Here is a 20,555-nt window from a genome sequence, read left to right on the forward strand (position 1 = left end):
GAAGATTGCAGTGCATGTGATCAATAGATCACCTAGTAAGAGTTTGGATGGTGGTATTCCTGAAGAGGCATGGAGTGGCAAGAAGCCCTCTTACTCTCATTTGCGTATATTTGGGTGTGAGGCATATGCACATGTGCCAAAAGAGCTTCGAAAGAAGCTAGATCCTAAGTCTAGGAAATGCATCTTTCTAGGTTATGGTGAAAGTGGAGAGATGGGCTATCGTCTCTGGGATCCAGAAGCAAAGAAGATCATACGCAGCCATGATGTGGTCTTCAATGAGAAGAAGATGCATAAGGCACCCATGAGGGATGTGGAAATGAGGAGAATCACTTTCCAGGATGTGAATCCACCTACATATGTTGATAGACAGCAAGCTGTCCATGCACCAAATGTGCAAGAAATGGTGCCACCAAGTACTCCCACAGGTATACAATCAAGGGTAGATGATGGATCATCTATTGATGGAAATGATGAGCCAAATGTGGCTGATATGCAAGTGGGACAGCAAGCTGAAATGCCCTTGAGAAGATCATCTAGAGTGTCTAGACTGCCTGATAGGTTTGTTCCAGGGGTAGACTATGTGATGCTTACTGATTGCGGGGAGCCTTCTTGCTACAAAGAGGCTATGATGCGTGAGGATCAACGCAAGTGGGAGTATGCTATGCAATCAGAGATGAGTTCACTTATGAAGAATAAGACTTGGGACTTGGTTTCTTTGCCACATGGAAAGAAAGCATTGCCATGTAAATGGGTCTACAAAATGAAGGTCACAGGTGATGATGTGCCTAGGTACAAGGCCCGTTTGGTTGCTAAAGGGTTCAAGCAAGAGAAGGGTGTGGACTTTGATGAGATATTCTCTCCGGTTGTGAAGATGACCACACTTAGATGCATGCTTGGACTAGTGGCATCAGAGGATATGGAGCTTATGCCAATGGATGTCAAGACAGCTTTCTTGCATGGGGATTTGCATGAGGACATTTACATGGTGCAGCCGGAAGGCTTTGAAGAAAAGGGCAAAGAGCATTTAGTTTGCAAGCTGAAAAAGAGTCTCTATGGTCTTAAGCAAGCACCTAGAGAATGGTATCAGAAGTTTGATGCTTTCATTCGGTCCCAGGGTTTTAGAAGGAGTGAAATTGATCACTGCCTCTACACTAAAAGGGCTAAGGATAGTAGCCTGATAATCTTGGCACTATATGTGGATGATATGCTATTGGCTAGCAAGAATACTTATGAGCTAGATGCATTAAAGGCCAAGTTGCATGAGGCCTTTGATATGAAGGATTTGGGATTTGCAGGTCATATTCTTGGTATGCGCATCACGCGTGATCGGAGTAGGAAACTCCTTTGGCTTTCACAAAAAGAGTATGTTACAAAAGTATTACAGCGTTTCAATATGGAGGGGGGGAAGGCAGTGAGTACTCCATTGCCTCCATATGTGAAACTGAGTCATACAGATAGTCCCAAATCAGATGAGGAAAGGGCCATGATGGCCAAGGTTCCTTATGCATCAGCAGTTGGGAGTCTTATGTATGCTATGATAGCTACTAGACCAGACATTGCATTTGCAGTGGGAGTTGTTAGCCGGTATATGGCTAATCCAGGAAAGAGGCATTGGGAGGCAGTTAAGTGCATCATGAGGTACATGAAGGGTACCAAGGAGATGTGCATTTGCTTTGGTAAAGGAGACATGCGTGTACTTGGGTACACAGATTCAGACTATGCAGGGCATGTGGATAGTAGGAGATCCACTTCTGGTTATGTGTTCACCTTTGCAGGTGGTGCAGTGTCGTGGATGTCTCGTGCACAGAAGTGCGTTGCTTTGTCTACCACAGAGGCTGAGTATGTTGCAGCCACAGAGGGTTGCAAGGAGGCTATATGGCTTGATCGGCTAGTGGGAGATTTGGGGATTCATACAGGTGTACCGACATTGCATAGTGATTCCATGAGTGCTATTCAGCTAGCACGGAATCCGGTCTTTCATGCAAAGACCAAACACATTGAGGTCAGGTACCATTTCATCAGGGAGGTACTTGAGGACAAGCGCATAGAGCTTGTCAAGGTTCATACAGATGATAACCCTGCAGATATGCTGACGAAGAGTCTACCTAGTCAGCGGTTTGAGTATTGTCGTGTATTGATGGGCATTGGATAGTATGCTCACTGGTTGTTCTCCCTTAAAGGCACATTGTCCTTTAAGTGGGAGGTTGTGGGGTTAAAGGTCACTGTGCCTTAACCCCAGTTATGTACAATACTCAAACACATATATAAATGAATAAAAAAGAAGATTAGGGTGGTTCTGCACCCACCAAAACTTGTGTGGCTCTCTGTCTCTCTCTCTCGCTCTCTCTCCCTCTTCCATTCTTGCTTCCGTTGAGAGCACTCTCAGAAGTCTTGTCAAATGTGGATGAGTTCATGCATATTAACAAACCTGGTGTCAATCAAGCTTATGGATTTGTGAAATCCATGCAAGATGTCCCAATGAGTGATGTTCTCTCAAGAGTGGAAGAGTTTTAAGCTGGTTCTCAATACTCTCGTAGAATATTGAATTCATTGAATGGTCCTAAGAGTATGTTAAAAACGAGGATCAGATCAACAGAGGATTATTCAGTATTTAACTTTGATTGTGATATGGCCAAGGATGCAACGACCAATCATGGATGCTTGGTTACAAACAAATGTGAGGAGAAGAAGTGCATAAATACAGATAACAATGTGCAGGAGGAACGAAAACAGTCATACATATGCATGAAGAGAAAGCGAATCCAGGCAGATCCACAAAAGCAACCAAAGAGGAAGAGAGTAATGAAGGAGGAGAACATGTTAAATGCACTGGGATATCTATGTTGCAAGTGAAGATGTATGTGCTTCATTGATCTTGCAGACATCAGGGAATGTAGAGGACATGTGTGGCAAAGAAGAGGAAGCGAAAGAAATGAATACCTTCGCACAAGTCTCTCTTGCTTTCTTCAGAATGGCAATAAAATGCTAAGTTCAAGACAAAAGGTAAAAGCTCTCGTAAATGGAAAAAAGATTTGCAATAAGGCATACCACAATATTACTGGATTATCCCATGGTACATATTGGGATTTAGTTACCAAGGCAAAGGGTGGCAACAAATTTAGCATTCACGGTAATAGAGGAAGGTCCAAATCAAGAATCTCAACTGTCAGGGCAGCAGCAATTTTGCAAGACTTCATACATGAAAATGCTTTACCTCAACCCCATATATCTACCAAACTCCCTAACGGTGATGCGATCACTGAAATGCACCTTCCAATGGGCTTGACAAAGCTTGAAGTATTTGACTCTATTGTAGAAAAGCAAAGGCAAAGAGGGGATGCCATGGCTTCTTCTCATACTTCGTATACTCTTTGGAAGAAGAACTTTGGATATGTTAAAATCCCAAAGAGGCAAAAAATGTCAATGTCTGTGATGATTTAAAGCAAGCGATTGAGAGTAAAACATGTCCAAATCAAAGGGAATTATACTAAAAAAACCAAAAATCTCATCATGACCTTATTCAACATTCCAGACAAAAACATGCATTTTGGAAGGAGCAAGCTATTTTGCATCCCGATGACTACATGTGCCTTATTGTAGATGGCATGGATCAGAATACAACAACATTGCCTCGTTTTGTTGCCACTCCACCTAAATTACAAGGAAAGCACTTTCTAAAGACACATCTATGTGGAGTGTTAGTGCATGGAATTAAGTTTTTTACAGATATATGGATTGATTCCTTGCATCTACATGATAGCAATCAAGTTGTAACATCTATTATGAAGGCAATTCGCAATGTACATGCAGAAAAAGGTCGCCTACCACCGACTTTGAGAATACAAGCTGATAATTGCTAGCGAGAAAATAAGAATGTACTCATCTTTGCATTCTGCTCCATGCTAGTTGCTCATCGAATCTTCAATGAGGTCGAATGTGGAATTTTTGTATGTTGGGCATACACATGAGGATATCGATCAGGTTTTTAGCACAGTCTCAAGAGAGCTTAAATGCAAGGATGTGGAGACAATAGATGACTTGGTAAGAAGATGTGGCAGGCAAGTTGGTGGTCGTAAGGAAAGTACAGTATGTGAGAGGCTCGATATAATGTATGATTGGAAGAGCTTCATTCTACCTTTTATACAAATGGGTGGTGATGCATTGACAGGTCATACCAATCCACACTACTTTTGTTTTTTTTTTTAAGATGAAAACCCATAATGCAATGGCAACAGTATTCTCATGATACAAAATGGGAACCTGAAGAACCTTATAGTCTCTTAACTTCAATTCCCAGCAAGGAAAGGTATCCAACATGGGCTCCTATACAAGAATTCAATGAGAGGTCTAACTATGAAATAGAAGGATTAAAAGCATTTATTACATACAAAGAGGAAATGCTCTGGAGATATCCTGATTCGAAGCCTACTTGGAGAGAACACACTACCACTATAATTAACAAGACACGAAAATTAATAAAGGACCTTGAGAGAATGCGAGGCTCAAAGGATGTCAAGGAAGAATGCAATATATTTTGGCCAAATGTTCATAGCGATTTGCACCCAGCTCCAGTCTTTGAAAATGAATTTGTATCATTACTCCCATGTCCATATTGTGGACCAAAGAAGAGAGATTTTATGCCACAAGTAGATATAGGGGTCGATTGTTTTGTTGTGGTTCGGCCATCGGATGATGAATATGAGAATGTGAAGTTTTGGGTTGCAAAAGTAGTTGATGTGCAAAGAGATGATCAAGGGAGAGCTACAACATTTACAGCGGTATGGTATGAGCCAAAGGGCAGGAAGGAGAATATGGATAACAACACATTGTATACTAATTGTATAATGAAGGAGTGGGTCCCAAATGATCAAGCGGTCTCACAAGTTTCGACAGAGACAATCATAGTGTCTTGGCATTCAAGGGCAAAGAAATCAAAGAAGCGCATGGGATATGAGGTAGAAGGAAAAATAAAAATACCACAGCAAAGTATTTTGCATATACACTAATTTTTAAGGATGCTCGCCATGGAGGAAGTAGAAGGAGACAATGCAAATGAAGAATGTCCATGATTAAAGCTTTGTATTGAAGTCCATTGAAGGATTTTATTTGGGTACTAGGCAAGAAGCCAATTGATAATTATAATCATATATTATAATTAGACTAGTAGGTGCAACTGTACTGAGTCATCACCTCCTATGTCAAATGAGAGTCAAAATATGCACTGGATGTCACCCAAGGGGCAAGACTTGGCAAGACAATAGGGAGTTAATGCAGATGGCACCTGGCAAGGGATTGTCACATTGAGCAATAAGACAATGGGGAGTCAATGTAGATGGCACGAATTTAGGCTCTTTAAGAGCAACAATTTAAATTGTAAACATATGTTCAATCTATATCATTTTATACAAAGACTCCAGCTGAGAGCAACGTCTCTCAATGTAAACATATAATGATAGCTATAATTGCTATTATAATTCTTTGGTTCAATACAAAACTTGGGTCTTATGGCATCATGTCTTTTTTCTATTTATTAAAAGTTTTAAAAATTTTGTGCATATTGCGAGTGACAATGTTATTTACATGAAATATTTAAGTCTCCTTTCATGGATTTATAAATTTATCACGTTAAGGAAAAATATTAAAAATAATTAAATTAACAAATAACTTAGGTATAGCTAGAATTTCTAAAATAGGATTATTTCAAATGTTAGTGCAAAAGTATAGATTGAAAAAACAAGATTTTTATGTGAATATGATAGTGCCACAAAGTGAACTTTTGATTTGGGAAGAATATTTTCAGAAAGTAAAATTTTGATTTGGGAAGGATATTTTCACAAAGTAAACTTTTCATTTGGGAAGGATTTTTGGGCTTCGTCCAAAAACAACAGAAAAAGTCCAAAATTAATGAAATAGGTGTTCTTCTCAGATCTTGGCTAGTACTTGGACAGATACAGTACACACTTTGATGGCCATTTGGGCAACCATGCAGGGATCATCTCGAGCAGCCTCCTCTAGGAGAGTTACTTTTCTCAGAGATTGGAGAGACTCTCCCTTCTTTGATGAGACTTCTACAGGGTTGAGTTGGCATTTTCAGCCTTAGCCTTGGTTTTTTTCTACCTCATTCCTCTGAGGTGTTTTTATTACATGCTTAGCATGTTGTATTTCTGCAAAGAGCTTTCTCGAGCGAGTTTCTTTGTTACTTAATAGAAGTCTCTTTTTTGCCAAAAAAAAAATGTTGCTCTGATACCAAGAGTATCATCAACTATCGGGATACAAGAGCATTACGGGCTACACATGCACTCCTAACCTTAAAATCATTTACAAGGCAAGCAAGCTAAAATTGACGATCACAAGCTGGAAGAGCAAAATAACTAGTCACCATATCAAAACAATCATGATATGTAGGACGTATAGATCCATCTTGTGCAAAAGTAATGGGCATCAGAATGGTAGAGGGATTTCGAACAGCTAGGCACAAAAAATTTGGATCGATATTGTAATAAATGCAGCCTCCTTCCTGGATATGTTGAACCGTGGCCTGTGCATCTCGCGCTTGTTGATGATATGTAGCTGCAATTTGGCATTGCTCCTCATAGGCATTTTCTATGTCCAACCTTTGCCCAGTTTGCTAGAGCAACGTATTCAAGGATCCATTTTTCAGAAAGTAGCACATTCATTCCCACTCACTACCCTTAGTGTACAAACATGGCATATCAAATTACAAGGGAGGGAAAAGTGAGATCTTTACCTAAAGGAACTAGGCATTGTTCACTTTGAGACCCCTCTGCACCTTCATCCTCTACAATGCCCATGAAGAGATCATTGTAACTCATGTAAGCTACATGATTTAAAATTATTCTAATGAATAAATGATAATTGATATATCAATTATTCAAACAAATGCAAGAAATTGACATGTACTCGTAGAGATATCTATTTAAATCACCTAAACCCAAGCTTCCAACATTGATGGATGGTGATAATCCCATGGGCACAGTGGTTGCTATCCTTGGTGGTGACAACTGTTCTTGCTCACATGTCTAAGGGCAAGATGCAAAGTCAACTAGAACGTTGAGCACAATCTTTACATACAACATCTTTGCAAAGTATAATGGGATGCAACTGCTATGAGGCATCTTTGAATGCACCATCTCAAAAAGATAATGTGCATTCTCCTTCATACATCTATTTTTGTATAGTCTGATGGACCAATGTCCTTGTGCAACATCACCACCGTTCTCCCAAACTTGGACTATGTCTTTGTTGGAAACAAGGGTTTCCACATGCTCCCACTTCCAGCCTTGTGGATCATGGTAGGCACTGGAAATGGAAATTGCACATGCCTCTTGTCTCCTTGTCGGTTGTAGGGTAGCATGAGACACACCCATTAGATGTTTAGTGACAAAGACCAACAAAAATCTAATAACAATGGTGGAAATGAATGAGCAGCATGATGTTAAAGAATTTAACATCTTTTTGGAAGGCAAGGGTCTCCTGATAGAGCTAGGATGATGGATGATGTTGCCAAAGTCGGTTTTAAAACTGATCTTGGTGCCACCTCTCCCATTAAGAGAGCGCCTTGCTCTCAATTTTAAAACTGTATTAATTACTCCTGCCTATCTTTTACCCTACTAATTATTAAATAAGTAGTCATTAGTGAAAGAGAGGGAAGCATTTGAATTTGAACCTATGTCCCCATCATCATCCGCACCGAGCTTCATCCTTGTAATAGCATGGAAAGTCATCCAACCACTTGCTCAATAGAAGACTTTTAGCCACCAAAGTAGCTCATATGATGCATATCTTCCTTCCTTATGAGTTAAAGAAGCTGGCATATCTACCAGTTTGATTCTTGGTCTAAGATCTTCAAGACAAGATCCAGTTGGAGAGATGTAGACATGGAAGATTAAAGGTGTTTGGCAAAGAGGAGGCAAGCACCAGGAATAGTGCAGAGTAAGGGGCATGAGCGATGCAAGAGGTGTAGCTCAGCTGCTCAGTATGGAACGGGTGGTGCGACATAAGGACTGTCTAAGGTTGGAGATGATAAATCCATGGCATAACCCGTAGAGCTAAATCTAGTGCATGAAAAGGAAAAGATGATGATGGAGAATAGAGGAAGAGGAAAAAGTCAGGTCCTAGTGAACGCAGGCAAGAGCGAGAGGAAGGGAAAGGAAGGAGGTGGGACAATGGTAAGGAAAGGAGAAGTTCGAGGAGACAAGAGAGCATAGTTTTGAGGGGGAGGAGCACCATTAGAGCCAGGCGATTTAGGTGGAAATGTTGCTTACTGATGCTAGCAAATTGAGCGAAGTTACGTGATAGGAGCTACTTAGACAGAGAGGGAGGGAATGGTAGAGACCAAGGGAAGCTTGCAATGATGAGCTCATTCCAAGTCCAGCAGTAGTCATCTCTTGCTTCACTACCATAGCCACCGATCCTAGCAGCACTCATGGTTGTCGTCTAATTCATTACCATAGCCACTGGTTCCTTGTGTCTCTATTGTTTGCCCCCTTATTGATGCCCCCTGCTTGCTCAGCTTCAGCTATCTTGCCTCTAGCCATGGCCATAGTGATGCCTTTGCCGTCTATGCCGCCTTACATCTTTTGTTCACTTTTGCATCTCTCTAAACATCGACTCTTTGTCCCTTGCTATTGCCTGACTTTTCATCCTTGAGTACATCGTCAAACCTGGTTCATTGATCATCAAGGAGCATTCAACCTTTGGGACTGTAACTTCTAAACCTACGTCAATCGTGGTGATCTGAGGCACATCTATTGTCCATCATTCTAGATTGTACTTTGGAGAAGTAGAGAACCTTGTCCGATCTATTCTCTTGAGTAGCACTTTTCTCACCTCAAAAGCATCCAAAATCTTAAGATGTGGCCCAAATCGGTTTTAAAACCGATCTTGGGGCGACTTCTAGGAAAGGCCTCAACATGGGTGATACACTTGGAACCCCATGTCAAGTTCTTAGGACAAGGATCCCAAGGAGACCTAAATCAAATTATAGGAGTCTACTTTTGGGTGGCAAACCACATGTTTCTCACACTCCCTAGTGTTAATGATAGTTGCCACAACTTCAACCTTCATTTCAAATATCAATTAAATCAATAAGTTTACTAATTATAGAGACCAAGATTCTTGTCTTGCTTCTCAAGCGGGAAGAGGCAAGATCTATTTTAAAACCTATGTTTAGCCCTCTTGAAAGACCAAAGTTATCATTTATGACATCATTACCTTCATGGTATGTTAAAAAGAAACATGCAATCTTCTCAAAAAACCGATAGAATGATACAATAGCAAGCCAAATTAAACATTAAATATCTATTTCAATAAGAGCAAATGTAGTCCAACAACACGTTTTTCTCTATTCATTTGCTTCCATATCAATATTAAAAATGTATTCTATTTTAGAAATTAGAAAAAAAGTGGGAATTGGGATTTTTCCAAAATTACTAATATAGTGATTGGAGTAGAAATGCTAGCACTAGTGGGCACCCTTCATTCCCAGGATTGATTCCCCCCATATCTGCATGTCACCACCTTTGATGACATGCTCACCTTTGGCCTCTTTATGGCTATGAGCTATATGGATTTCCCTAGATGTTGACGAAGGCTGCAGGATTTTCACAGCAGAGTACTCTCAACTTGTTGGGGGGGCCGTAATCTGAGTCTTGGCAATGTGCATGGTCTTCGGCCTCTCCATTGTCTCCTCCATTGGCTCCCTATAAAATTTTAATGCAACAAGCTAGGCTGATGACAATACTGAGTTGTACAAATTTCCTCTTGCTCAACAAGGCTCCACTCAGCAATGGCTGGATGTAATCTTTTGGCCTCAAGGCTCTCAGTGATGTTTTGGCTCGCTGGATGTAATGTTTTGGTCTCTAAGGCTCTCAGCAATTGCTGAGTTTTTCTTACATTTATGTAATCTTTTTTTTTTCAATTTCACGCTCTCAATATGCACTATTGTTAACTTTTTTATTTTGAATGATTATGGTCGCTAGATGTAATCTTTTGGCCTTTAAGGCTCTCAACAATTGTTGAGTTTTTATAAATGTAAGATCCTCTATTCAAGTTTTTCTCAGTATAAGTTGTTAATTTTTATATAACCTGTTATTGGATGTAGATGTACATTGTAATCTCTAGTTTTGCTCAATTTTCACTCGATGAATTGTAGTTGATTATCTGGATGGCATCATCGGGCCTTCAATCACCACGGTGGCTTAGAATACTTTCTCTCATTTAGGATTTACTGCAACAAGGACTAAAATACCAGTAAAGTAATGGAGATACATCTAGAAAAATACAATTAAACTTTTAGAAAATGCAATTGACGATATGGCCCTTGAAGGGTCTCCTCTAGGGGCAAGGGCCATATCGACATGCATTATACAATATCTAGGATGCCACTGGACAAATACAGAATGTCAATATGGCCCATGCCCCTTTAAAGGGGACCCCTCAGGGGCCATATCATTAATTGCATTCTCCTTGGTTACACAAGGAAATACATTTTTCTTAGTACACAAATATATAGCTCCAAGAACCAACGCAGTGGCTGTCATACATCTCCTTCTGTTTATCAGCGCGATGGTCATCATATACCTCCTCCTGTAATACATAAAAATAGGTAAGGGAGCTATAACTCCAAGAACTAGTGTGGTGGTCGCTCCAAGATAACCTTGAATTCTTTGCGATGACAGGTCGTCCGGCTGCTCTGAGGTGATGTGCAGAATGATAGATTGTGTCTCGTTATGGTGCCCAAAACCAGCACGGTGATCTCTCCAAGCCAACTTATGTACACATGGGCGCGTTGCCCAGTGGCAGGTGGCAAAGCTGTGGAAAAAGCGGCCTGCGCGATGATAAGTGGTCAGGCCAGAGACCTGCGCTGCGGCGGAGGCGATAATCAGAATGATAGATTGCGTCTCATTATTATGCCAAGAACCAGCATGATGGTCTCTCCAAGCTAGCCTTGAATTTTCATGATCTGCATAGGCACGCTGCCCAATGACATGTGGAAAAGCTGCGGCAAAAGGCTATGATAGGTGGTCAGGCTAGAGACTACACTGTGCGAAGCAGTGTAGAGATGCACAATGTAATGCAAAGCTGCCGTGTGTCGCTCGAGATCTGTGGCATATATAATAAATAGATCGCGTCTTATTATTACGTCAGTGCGGCATCATGACATTGGGGAATTTTTTGATGAGAGCACAGGTCCTCACAAAATTCAAAATTTCACCCAAGAGCGCATCGCATCGTGACCCCAAAATGGCCCTGAAAATAGTTTCGTGATTGGCTACACCCAAGCAAACGTTGACCCTTTTACATATAAGAGTGATTATATGGGCATGGCCATGTTAGTTCAATTATTGTACTTTTTGTGACCCTAGTTAAAAACATCAAATCACTGTTCTTTCTTGCATAGTTGTGACTCCCTTTTTCGAAACCTTCATTAGATACAAATGTGTTTCCCTTCCTAGTTTTTGCCTTATTATAGCAAATTTATAATGTCTTAAAATCACTTTTTCATTTAGACAAGGATTCTTGGCTACCCCCAAAAACAAAGAAAATTCCAAATTAAATGAACGTGTCGTATACAATTTATCCCTTAAGCTCAATGCCACATTGACACGTATTTTCAATGCCATGCCAAAATGTACACATTCATCTCCGTGCTTCAAGGTTGACATAAGTTGACCATATAATGGACACAATTATTGCATGGGTATGTACAACCCAACCTCAATGGACCATATAATGGACACAATCATTGCATGCATATGTATTACCCAACCTCTTTATTTCTTTGGAGGTTGATCAATTTGACCACATCACTAGCTACGTTAAATGTGGGTTGACTAAAGCTAGCAATAAAAAGCCACACAAATAATGCAAGGTTTAAATTTATATGCCACTTACACTCTTCACATTATAACCATACTTTCATATGCATGCTCATCAATTGTTAGCATAAGTGACCCACACAACGTACACATATAATAAAAAACTTGAAGAAATATAACATAAATTAAGAAAATAATGCTAAAAAGACAGTTTCATGCTATTTTATCAGTTTTGGGCTTTTTTGAGAGTCTAGTACATAGTATGTCTAGTATTTACCGTGTAGTAAAATGACCTTATCCTCATATTGGTCAATCGAGTGTGGAGAGTCTTGGAATACCTTCTTTTCACAAGAATTTAGTGGTAGTATTGCTACATGGGTTCCTAGTAGATTTTTTAGAACCATTTCACAAGAGTTGAGAGAACTCTTATGATATGAAGGACTGATGGAGTGAGGGTTGTCCTCTACTGAATCATGATAATTTGCTAAGGGGTGGGGCCACCAGGGATAAAGTTGTGACTTGAACCCCTTGGGCGAGTAGGTAGTTGTAGCTAGATGCCAATCACCCAGCATGATCTAGATGACCCCTTGTGCCCTTTGTGTAGGCCTAGGGTTTTATTAGGCCCCCCCTAGTGTGAAACAATAAGGCGATATCCATGGGCACGCCCTAGTTAATAACGATGATGATTTAGTAAGAGAGGAGGTAAGAGACCACGGGACTCCTCACAGAGTAGTTGCCACTCACCCAAGTGAGAGAACCGGACAGCACACTCACCAAGTTGAGCCCAGGCGCCTTCACCTTCACCTCGAACTCCTGCTTCTCATTCACTGACCCAAACACAAGCTCCGCCTTCGACACCTCCACCTCCATCCCTTTCGGCACTTCCATCTTCAATTCATACTTCGCACTTCCCTCCTTCCCCACGTTCGTCACCGTCCTCTTTGCCACAAACCACTCCTCCTTCATATCTATTGCGAACCCCGCTGTCACCGCCGGGTAGTTTAGGCTGTATGGAGTCGTATCGTAATTCGTTGGACACCCCGTGCTGTTGTGATCGCCTGTGAGTAACCTCAGCTTTGTCGAGTTGTAGCCGTGCGAGCATAGGTACTTCGTGTAGTCCCGGACGCTTATGTCGTAGATCAGGCCCGGATTTATCGCTTTTATGGGGTTGATCTCCCCTGCACCGTAGCCGAACTCTAGATCCTTGTTCAATGGGTTTGTCGGATCAAAGAGGATTGCTGTTTGCACCGATGTCATCCACAACAGCGGGCATCAGGACGTATTAAGAGAGACGTCTCGTAGAGATTCGAGAATCGAGAGGTAGAAACATGTGATTTCTATCTAGGTACAACATCAAATACCGAACCCGATACAAGGCAACGAACAGCAGGCAGCGGGGGTTGACACATTACCTGTTGTCATCAGCGCGGACTTGATAGCTGCTGGGCTCCAGTCGGGATGGAACGATTTCACGTAGGCTGCAGCTCCGGTAACGTGCGGGGTGGCCATAGAAGTGCCGGAGATAATGTTGAAAGCATAGTAACGGTTGTCAAGTCCATTGTTCTCCGTTATGGAGTCGTTGAGTGACCACGCTGCAAGTATGTCCACTCCAGGGGCAGCCAAATCAGGCTGTAAATAGTGCGACTACGATCAGCTGAAGCTCAAAATGAGAGGCTTGAAATTCGGAGGTAGGCTAATTACTCCAACCGAAATGAAGGCAGGCTAATTACTTGATCAAATATATTGTGAGGTCCGGAGCTGCAGACCGAGAACCTACCTTCAAGACGTCGGAAGATACGAGGTTTGGACCTCGAGACGAGAAGACAGCCAAAAGAGGAGCGGGCAGCTGGTCGACGGAGACTTCGCAGGGCAAAATCTTGGCTACTGGTGAGCTGAATCGAAGAAGATGAATACGATCACAAAATTAGGCGCGATTGCTGCCGGAGTATATCGAGCCTATAGTATCAAGTGATCTGTGTGCAGCTGGAGATTAGTCCTGATTACCTGGTCGTGTTGATATACTCTGAGATGGTGTTTCCGTCCGAATTTACCACAGTGCTGGTAGGGAGGAGGAAGGTAGACGTCATGGAGATCAAGTCCTCTGTTTCGTAGATCACACCTGCTCCTTTGGCTAGTAGCACGCTCGTATCTACCCCCCCGTATCCTCCTTCTATGCAATACACAATATTCCCCTCCACTTTCCTTTCATCCAGAAAGCCCACGTCGCAAAAACTATTCAACCCACAAAACTATCGTGAAGGCAAGAACGGAAAATTCGTCCCAAACTCATATGGGGAAACTATAGGATAAACTAAGAACTCAACTTCGCTGCGTGTTCACCAGGACAAATTCAAATCTGTGAATGATGCGCTCCTCTTTACCTCAAATCAGCGGTCGAGTTGGCGAAATCACCCTGGGCTCCCGATATAAGCGGATACCAAGTGTCCTTCATCACGAAAGTATTAATAGCCTTACCCTGCGAACTCATGTTTCTCAAAGTTAGATCCGTGATTGATTTAAATTACGCAACCATCGTCAAACAAAAGGTTCAGATTATTGCCTCTAGCTTCCTCCATCTTCCATTCCTGTTAATCTAGGCTTTCATCATATATACATTGCGAGCTTTACCTTTATCATGGCATTGTTTCCGAGTAGAATCGGAGAATAGAATTGTCTGTCTATGGTACTAGCGGCTACTGTGATTATCCAAGGCGCTGTGTTCACGGCGGGAACACTTGTACCTCCATTGCCAGCAGCGCACGATACGATGATGCCTTTCTGGATTGCGTGAAAGGAACCGATAGCAATACTGTCAAGTGAATAGTCGAGTGGAACGAATCCTCCAAATGAGAGAGAAATCAAATCTACCCCCTCATAGAGAGCATCGTCATATGCTGAAAGTATATCAGCATCGAAACAACCACCCGACCAGCAAGCCTTATACATTGCGATCCTTGCTGCGGGGACTGCCCCTCTCGCTGTTCCGTTGGCAAGGCCTTGAAGACTAGCCCCTTCCACAGCGGAACCAGCAGCGGTGGAAGACGTATGGGTGCCATGCCCAATGTTATCGCGGGGTGATAAATAGTCCAGCGACCGATTCAGCGGTCCACGCATTGCCAGGAAGCCTTTAACATAGTATTTCGCCCCTATAAGTTTCCTGCATAGAAATTATTGTTTGCGCAATGTTTAAGGAGCATGGTACAAAGATCTATCAGCTATTTTGTAAACGTGAACGGGCACTAGGTCTACAAGACAGTCTACGTCTTCATGCAACTCACCTGTTGCAGTTGCTGGCAGAGAAATTGTCTCCACTTTGACATCCACCTTTCCAAGTGGGAGGGATCGGTCCAACAGAGCTATCATCGAACATTTTGGATTCTGGCCATACTCCTGAGATGTAAAATTTTCAAATCGAATTATTGAGTATTACAGTCTCTTTTCTCTTTTCCGGTAGTGTTTCCTCATTTCAATCAAACAATTACTAACCCTATGTATTTGAAGGGCTACCTTTCGTTTCTTTTTAAGGGCCAACAACTTTCCAGCTAGAAGGTTAAAGTTTTCTTTTCTTTTTCTTTTTCTTGCCTTTGCTTTTTCACTAGAAAATTTCCCCCCCTTCTCCATTGACTTAATAGTAGCTAGTCATTTGAAAGTTCAAATTCTTAGTCTATGTAATCAACTATGATTTAAATGGTCTTAGACATGCAATGCTTTAAATAACACAATCCATAGTCCAAGCACATTCTAAAGAAGTCATTTTTTAAATACTATTTATCATTAATGAAAAGTATATAATAAAAAACTCATAGTTATAAGTACATTATTCAAAGACATCGACCATCTAGTGACCGAGTATATAATTGCGAACACAATGGGTAAAACAGTAGATTCATGATGAAGAAGAACATGCATATGATAATAACAATAATGATTGATGAAGAAGAAGATGCGAATGATAATGGCAATAAGAGACATAGAAATGATAATAATTAAAAAGGAGATGCAATTGGTTTGAAAGGAAATGTACAGTGTTCATGAAAGAGAGAAGAAAAAAGGTGTAAATGAAAAGACCCATGACCAAAAACAAGGAAAAAGACATGAAAATGAAGATAGCCGTGTTCATTGTCTTAAACTAGCTAGTAAAGACTTTCTTTTTTCGTGCATTTAGTTATGAGAGTCTCCTATGTACATTCTTCCTTCTATTATTCAAGATCTCTTTATATTTTTCTTCAAACCATTGCATCTTTCTTTTATTATTGTTAGCCCATCTTCATACCATCTCCATTAGTTCTTCTTCCTTGCTTTTACTCTTTCTCTAGGCCTTCATTTAATTATTCACGATCTCTCTTAATTTTTTTGTCATCATCGATTGTCATTATCACATGCCTATTCTTTTCAACAACCTCCTTTTATGTGGCGATTCATAAAAAGGAGAATGACAAAGATGATGGCAATTGTTTTGGTTGAAAATTTTAGGAAAAAGAACGTCAATGAATATATTTTCATCTCTATTTCATTTGTTAAATCATGGGATTCTTTGCCTTATATACCTTTTTCTCTCTTATTCATGATCTTCAGCTACTTTCTTTTTCAAACTAGTCACCATTTTCTTTTTAATTCCTCTCTTCATTCCCAACCCATCTCCATTATTTTTATCATCTTACATGCATTTTGCATGATTATATGCACACTATTGCCATCATCGTACACATGTTATTTTGCATAATTTAATGTCATCATCGTACATCTTGTTTGGATCATTTTTTCATTACCTGGACCTCCATGGACCATTATCTTCACACATGTTTCTGTCACTTTATTGTCAAGCTAAAGGAGAATAAGATAAAGGTAGAACTAATGTTAACATTGATAAAAAGAAAAGATATGGATGGAGTTGAATTTGAAGATGAGCATGATAACGTCTTGAAGGAGAAGTATATGATAGAAAAAGTCATAGAATGTTGAGTATCTCACAATGATAAATCAAATTTACTTTCGTGAATAAACTATATTAGCCAACACCACGGGTATAAAAGTGGATTGTCAAAGAAGATGATATTATATACTATTAATAATATAGACATGGATCTTATAGAGATGGAGATGGAGACGAAGTAGAGATAAAGACAATAATAACAAGGTGCATGATATTTAATCATTCATAAGGCTTGCCCAAGATAAAAAAGCAAACAATTAGGAATCCACTCTAAATGGTGTGAAGGAAGACTTGAGGGGAGAGAGAGAGAGAGAGAGAGAGAGAGAGAGAGAGAGAGAGAGAAAGGAGGGTGTGGGAGAAAAGGTGGAGATCTTGTGTAAGAAGACTTCAGGAGATAAAGAAGGGAAGAGAGAGAGAGAGAGAGAGAGAGAGAGAGAGAGAGAGAAAGTCAACCACTTTAAAGTTTACATTGAAGTCCAATGAAGAAAGCCAATAGGAAAAATACACTTTTAAAAATTTCAAGAAATGCCTAATTTTTACTTTCTCAAAATTGCATCGTTGCTAAGGCTACAAGAGTGCAGTCCAAAAAAGAAGGTGAAGATGAAGAGATGAAAATGGCCTATGAATAAAGACTAGGAAAAGAGATGAAAATGGAAGATCATTAAAGACTAGGAAAAGAGTTCCAAAAGAGATAAAAATGGAGGTAGGCATGGGGATGATTTAAAGTGAGAAGAGGGTTAAAGATTTAAAATTGGATTCAAACTCTTTGGATTCCATTTTGACTTTGTTGGACGAAAGATTATAGATCACTCACTTTGGCTTATGTGTGAACTTACCTTTTCTTTTGAAGGTTTTGTTTTCGGCCAGGCTTAAGCGCGCCGATGTAATGGTCACATGACGTTTCTAAGGAGTGACGACGTTCGAATGCCGGACGGAATCTAGAAAAGTCTTATGCTCGATATGCATGCACGCGCGTACTAGTCTTCAGTTTCAACAAGTGAGGCGCATTACCACTATCGACGACACCAACAACGAGATCCCTTTCGACAGCCAGATTTCTGGGACTCGAAGATGTTAAACCCAAAAAATCCCAGGATCTCGTAGTAAACAGCTTCTTCTTTTGGTTGGGGAATACGGAAACTACTCCGTTGATACCTGAGAAAAGAGAAATCGAGTTAAAGCTAAAAGAGTAACAAAAATCAGTACGCGGAACTATATATATTGCAACAAGAATACGGCGGTTTTTCCTAAGCCGCTCGAGGAAAGCTCCGCAACATTACTTTCCATAGCGTCAGCTTCCTCTGCGGTTAGCATTGCAGCGAAGCCATTGAAGCTCTTTGTGTAGCTGACCACGAGGGCGCCACGAGCCAGATCCTTACTGCACATGAATCGCGAATGGTCAGCTCAGTCAGACTGCACGTTGGGCGAATTACAAGAATAGGCTGCTCATGCACCTTCTCTTGATTGACGAGAGCATCTGTACGTGGGAAAATGCTGTAGCCTCAGGAGTGGAGGATGGTGAGAGAACTCCTAAGTACACAATATAAAGCTGAAAAGCCTGAAACACAAATCTAACAAGGTGAAAATACGAGGAGATTGGACAGAATGGAAAGGTTAAAAACAAGGCTGATTCGTCAGGATAAACCTGTCGGTGGTCACTGACAATATAACGCGATATGGAGCTCCCGTAAGACCAATTAGGTAGGACTACAAACAACAGCAGCAGGGAGATGAGGGGGATGCATGAAGCAACTGCCATCGTACGGTGAGTGAGCTATGGACGAATTAGCCAACGAGTATTATCAATTGTGTAGCTGGGTCGAAGCAAGCAATGGAAGCGAAAATCACTAAGGCCGATTGTAGGACTGATTGAAGAGCTACCTTAGCAATCTGCAATATATCGATAAAGGATCTTGCTACTGTTGTGAAAGCAGGACTCATTAAAGAGGTCGATAAGCTTCGTGTGGAAACCATCGAGACACATGATATATGGATAATCGTACGTAAGTCCAAGACCAATAAGATTTTTTGTTGTGTCAACATAGGCCATCCATAAAAAAAGGAGATCCATCTCCATTCACCATCACCTTATCAAGCCCACAAATCACCTAATTTCCCATGTGAAAATGTGGATTTAATGGGGGGGTGCACCATTAAGAAAACTTAGGTATCTTGAGTGCGTTCAAAGGGTCTTTAAAAAACCCCTCAAGTAAAAAAATTTCCCCAATAAAACCACCCCTCTTTACTTATAAACTAACGAAAGGTTTAAATCTAGAGTTGAATTAAAAACCCCCTCCTGTTATTGCAAACGTGTTAAAATTTTCTCAAATGTGGAACTAAAGTACCCCTCCTTTTGAATGCACTTGGTACACTAAAATTTTGGGAACCCTCCAAGGATTTAATATCCTAACATGCTTCACAAAGTCTTTTTTTTCTCACACAAACGATTGACCCAAGCTCCCTACTTCTATTGGAAGATCTCCCTGCTTCTAGCAAAAAACTTTTTAAATTTCAAATCAGAAATTGTAAACTAAGATCTTTGCCTTTATGCAATTTGCATTTTTTGTGTGGTAGATATCAACTAGCCTAAGTAAGCCCACCACCTACACTGGACACTTTTAAAAAGGATACATTAAACTTATAAATGAGTATGGAAGCATTTATCCTTATTGTTATCCCATTTTGTTCTTATCAAGTCTCCAAGTAGTTCTAGAATCTCATGATTTTTTAAGGCTATCACACGATATATGGATTTATTGCACTGTAACCCCTTATAGCCAGTCCAAGTTGAAAATCATCGCTGGACCGATTTAAAACGCTCCTAGCTAAAATAATATATTTTAAAATGCTGATTTAAAGCATCCATTTCCCTATTAGGTATGTTCAAAATATATTTTTTGTGTATTTCTTCTGTAAAATTTATGATTTTCAAGGTTAAATTCTTTGTACAATTTATTTTGGCATTCTAACATTTTTTTTTGATAAACTTTTATGATTTGCAACGTCAATGTTTTGAAAACAATCTTAAGTTCTTATCATTGTATTGGAATTGGGTGTGTAAGAGCCAAATCATAGAAATACCCATTTTATTAATTTTGGACTTCTTTTTTGTTTTTGAACTTTGTACCTTAACCCCTTACAGCTAGTCCAAGTTAAAAATCATTGCTGGACCGATTTAAAATGCTTCTGGCTGGAAAAACATATTTTAAAATGCTGATTTAAAACATCCATTTCCCTATTAGGTATGTTCAATATTTTTTTTGGGTGTATTTCTTTTGTAAAATTTGTGATTTTCAAGGTTAAATTCTTTGTATAAAATTTTTGGCATTTTATCATTTTTTTGGGTAAATTTTTGTGATTTGCAACATCAATGTTTTCAAAACAATCTTAAGTTCTTATCATTGTATCGGAATTGGGTGTGTAAGAGCCAAATTATCCAAATACCCATTTTATTAAATTTGGACTTTTTTGTGTGTTTTTGAACTTTGCTTAGAATTCCTTTCCAAATGAAAAGTCTAGTTTCGTAAAATATCCTTCCCAAATCAAAAGTTTACTTTTTGAACCATCCTTTACACATACAAATATCCTTCCCAAATCAAAAGTTTACTTTCTGAACCATCCTTTACACATATTAATTTTGTTTATTCACACTATTATTTTGCATTAATAATGCAAGAACTAGGAAACATAATTCGTGCGTTACTCCTTATTTCAAAAATCCTAGTATATTAAACTTTAAAATTTAAGTTTTTCTTGACTTATTAATAATTCAAATTAAAAAT

At 40.0% G+C, this 20,555-nt stretch overlaps 1 protein-coding gene across 2 annotated transcripts; it reads right to left on the minus strand.

Annotated features, from left to right (window-relative positions):
• Positions 1-12,066: 12,066 nt before the first annotated feature.
• LOC147904677 (subtilisin-like protease SBT4.14) lies at positions 12,067-18,630 on the minus strand. 2 transcript variants are annotated; one of them, XM_087395163.1, is made up of 12 exons: positions 18,419-18,630; positions 18,228-18,331; positions 18,054-18,151; positions 17,785-17,928; positions 15,119-15,230; positions 14,469-14,997; positions 14,222-14,316; positions 13,845-14,072; positions 13,618-13,732; positions 13,253-13,469; positions 12,742-13,078; positions 12,599-12,667 (listed from the first exon to the last, which is right to left on the minus strand). In XM_087395163.1, the coding sequence occupies exons 1-12, from the start codon at positions 18,530-18,532 to the stop codon at positions 12,661-12,663; spliced, it is 2,100 nt and encodes a 699-aa protein (XP_087251289.1). In that variant the 5' UTR covers positions 18,533-18,630; the 3' UTR covers positions 12,599-12,660. The 2 variants fall into 2 exon arrangements, with proteins under 2 accessions (XP_087251281.1, XP_087251289.1); XM_087395155.1 differs by having other exon boundaries at positions 12,067-13,078.
• Positions 18,631-20,555: the final 1,925 nt, after the last annotated feature.

This window comes from Dipteris shenzhenensis, chromosome 2 (assembly GCF_047967505.1).
Source record: "Dipteris shenzhenensis isolate YYH24624 ecotype China chromosome 2, Dip_SZ_1.0, whole genome shotgun sequence".
Lineage (NCBI taxonomy): Eukaryota > Viridiplantae > Streptophyta > Polypodiopsida > Gleicheniales > Dipteridaceae > Dipteris > Dipteris shenzhenensis.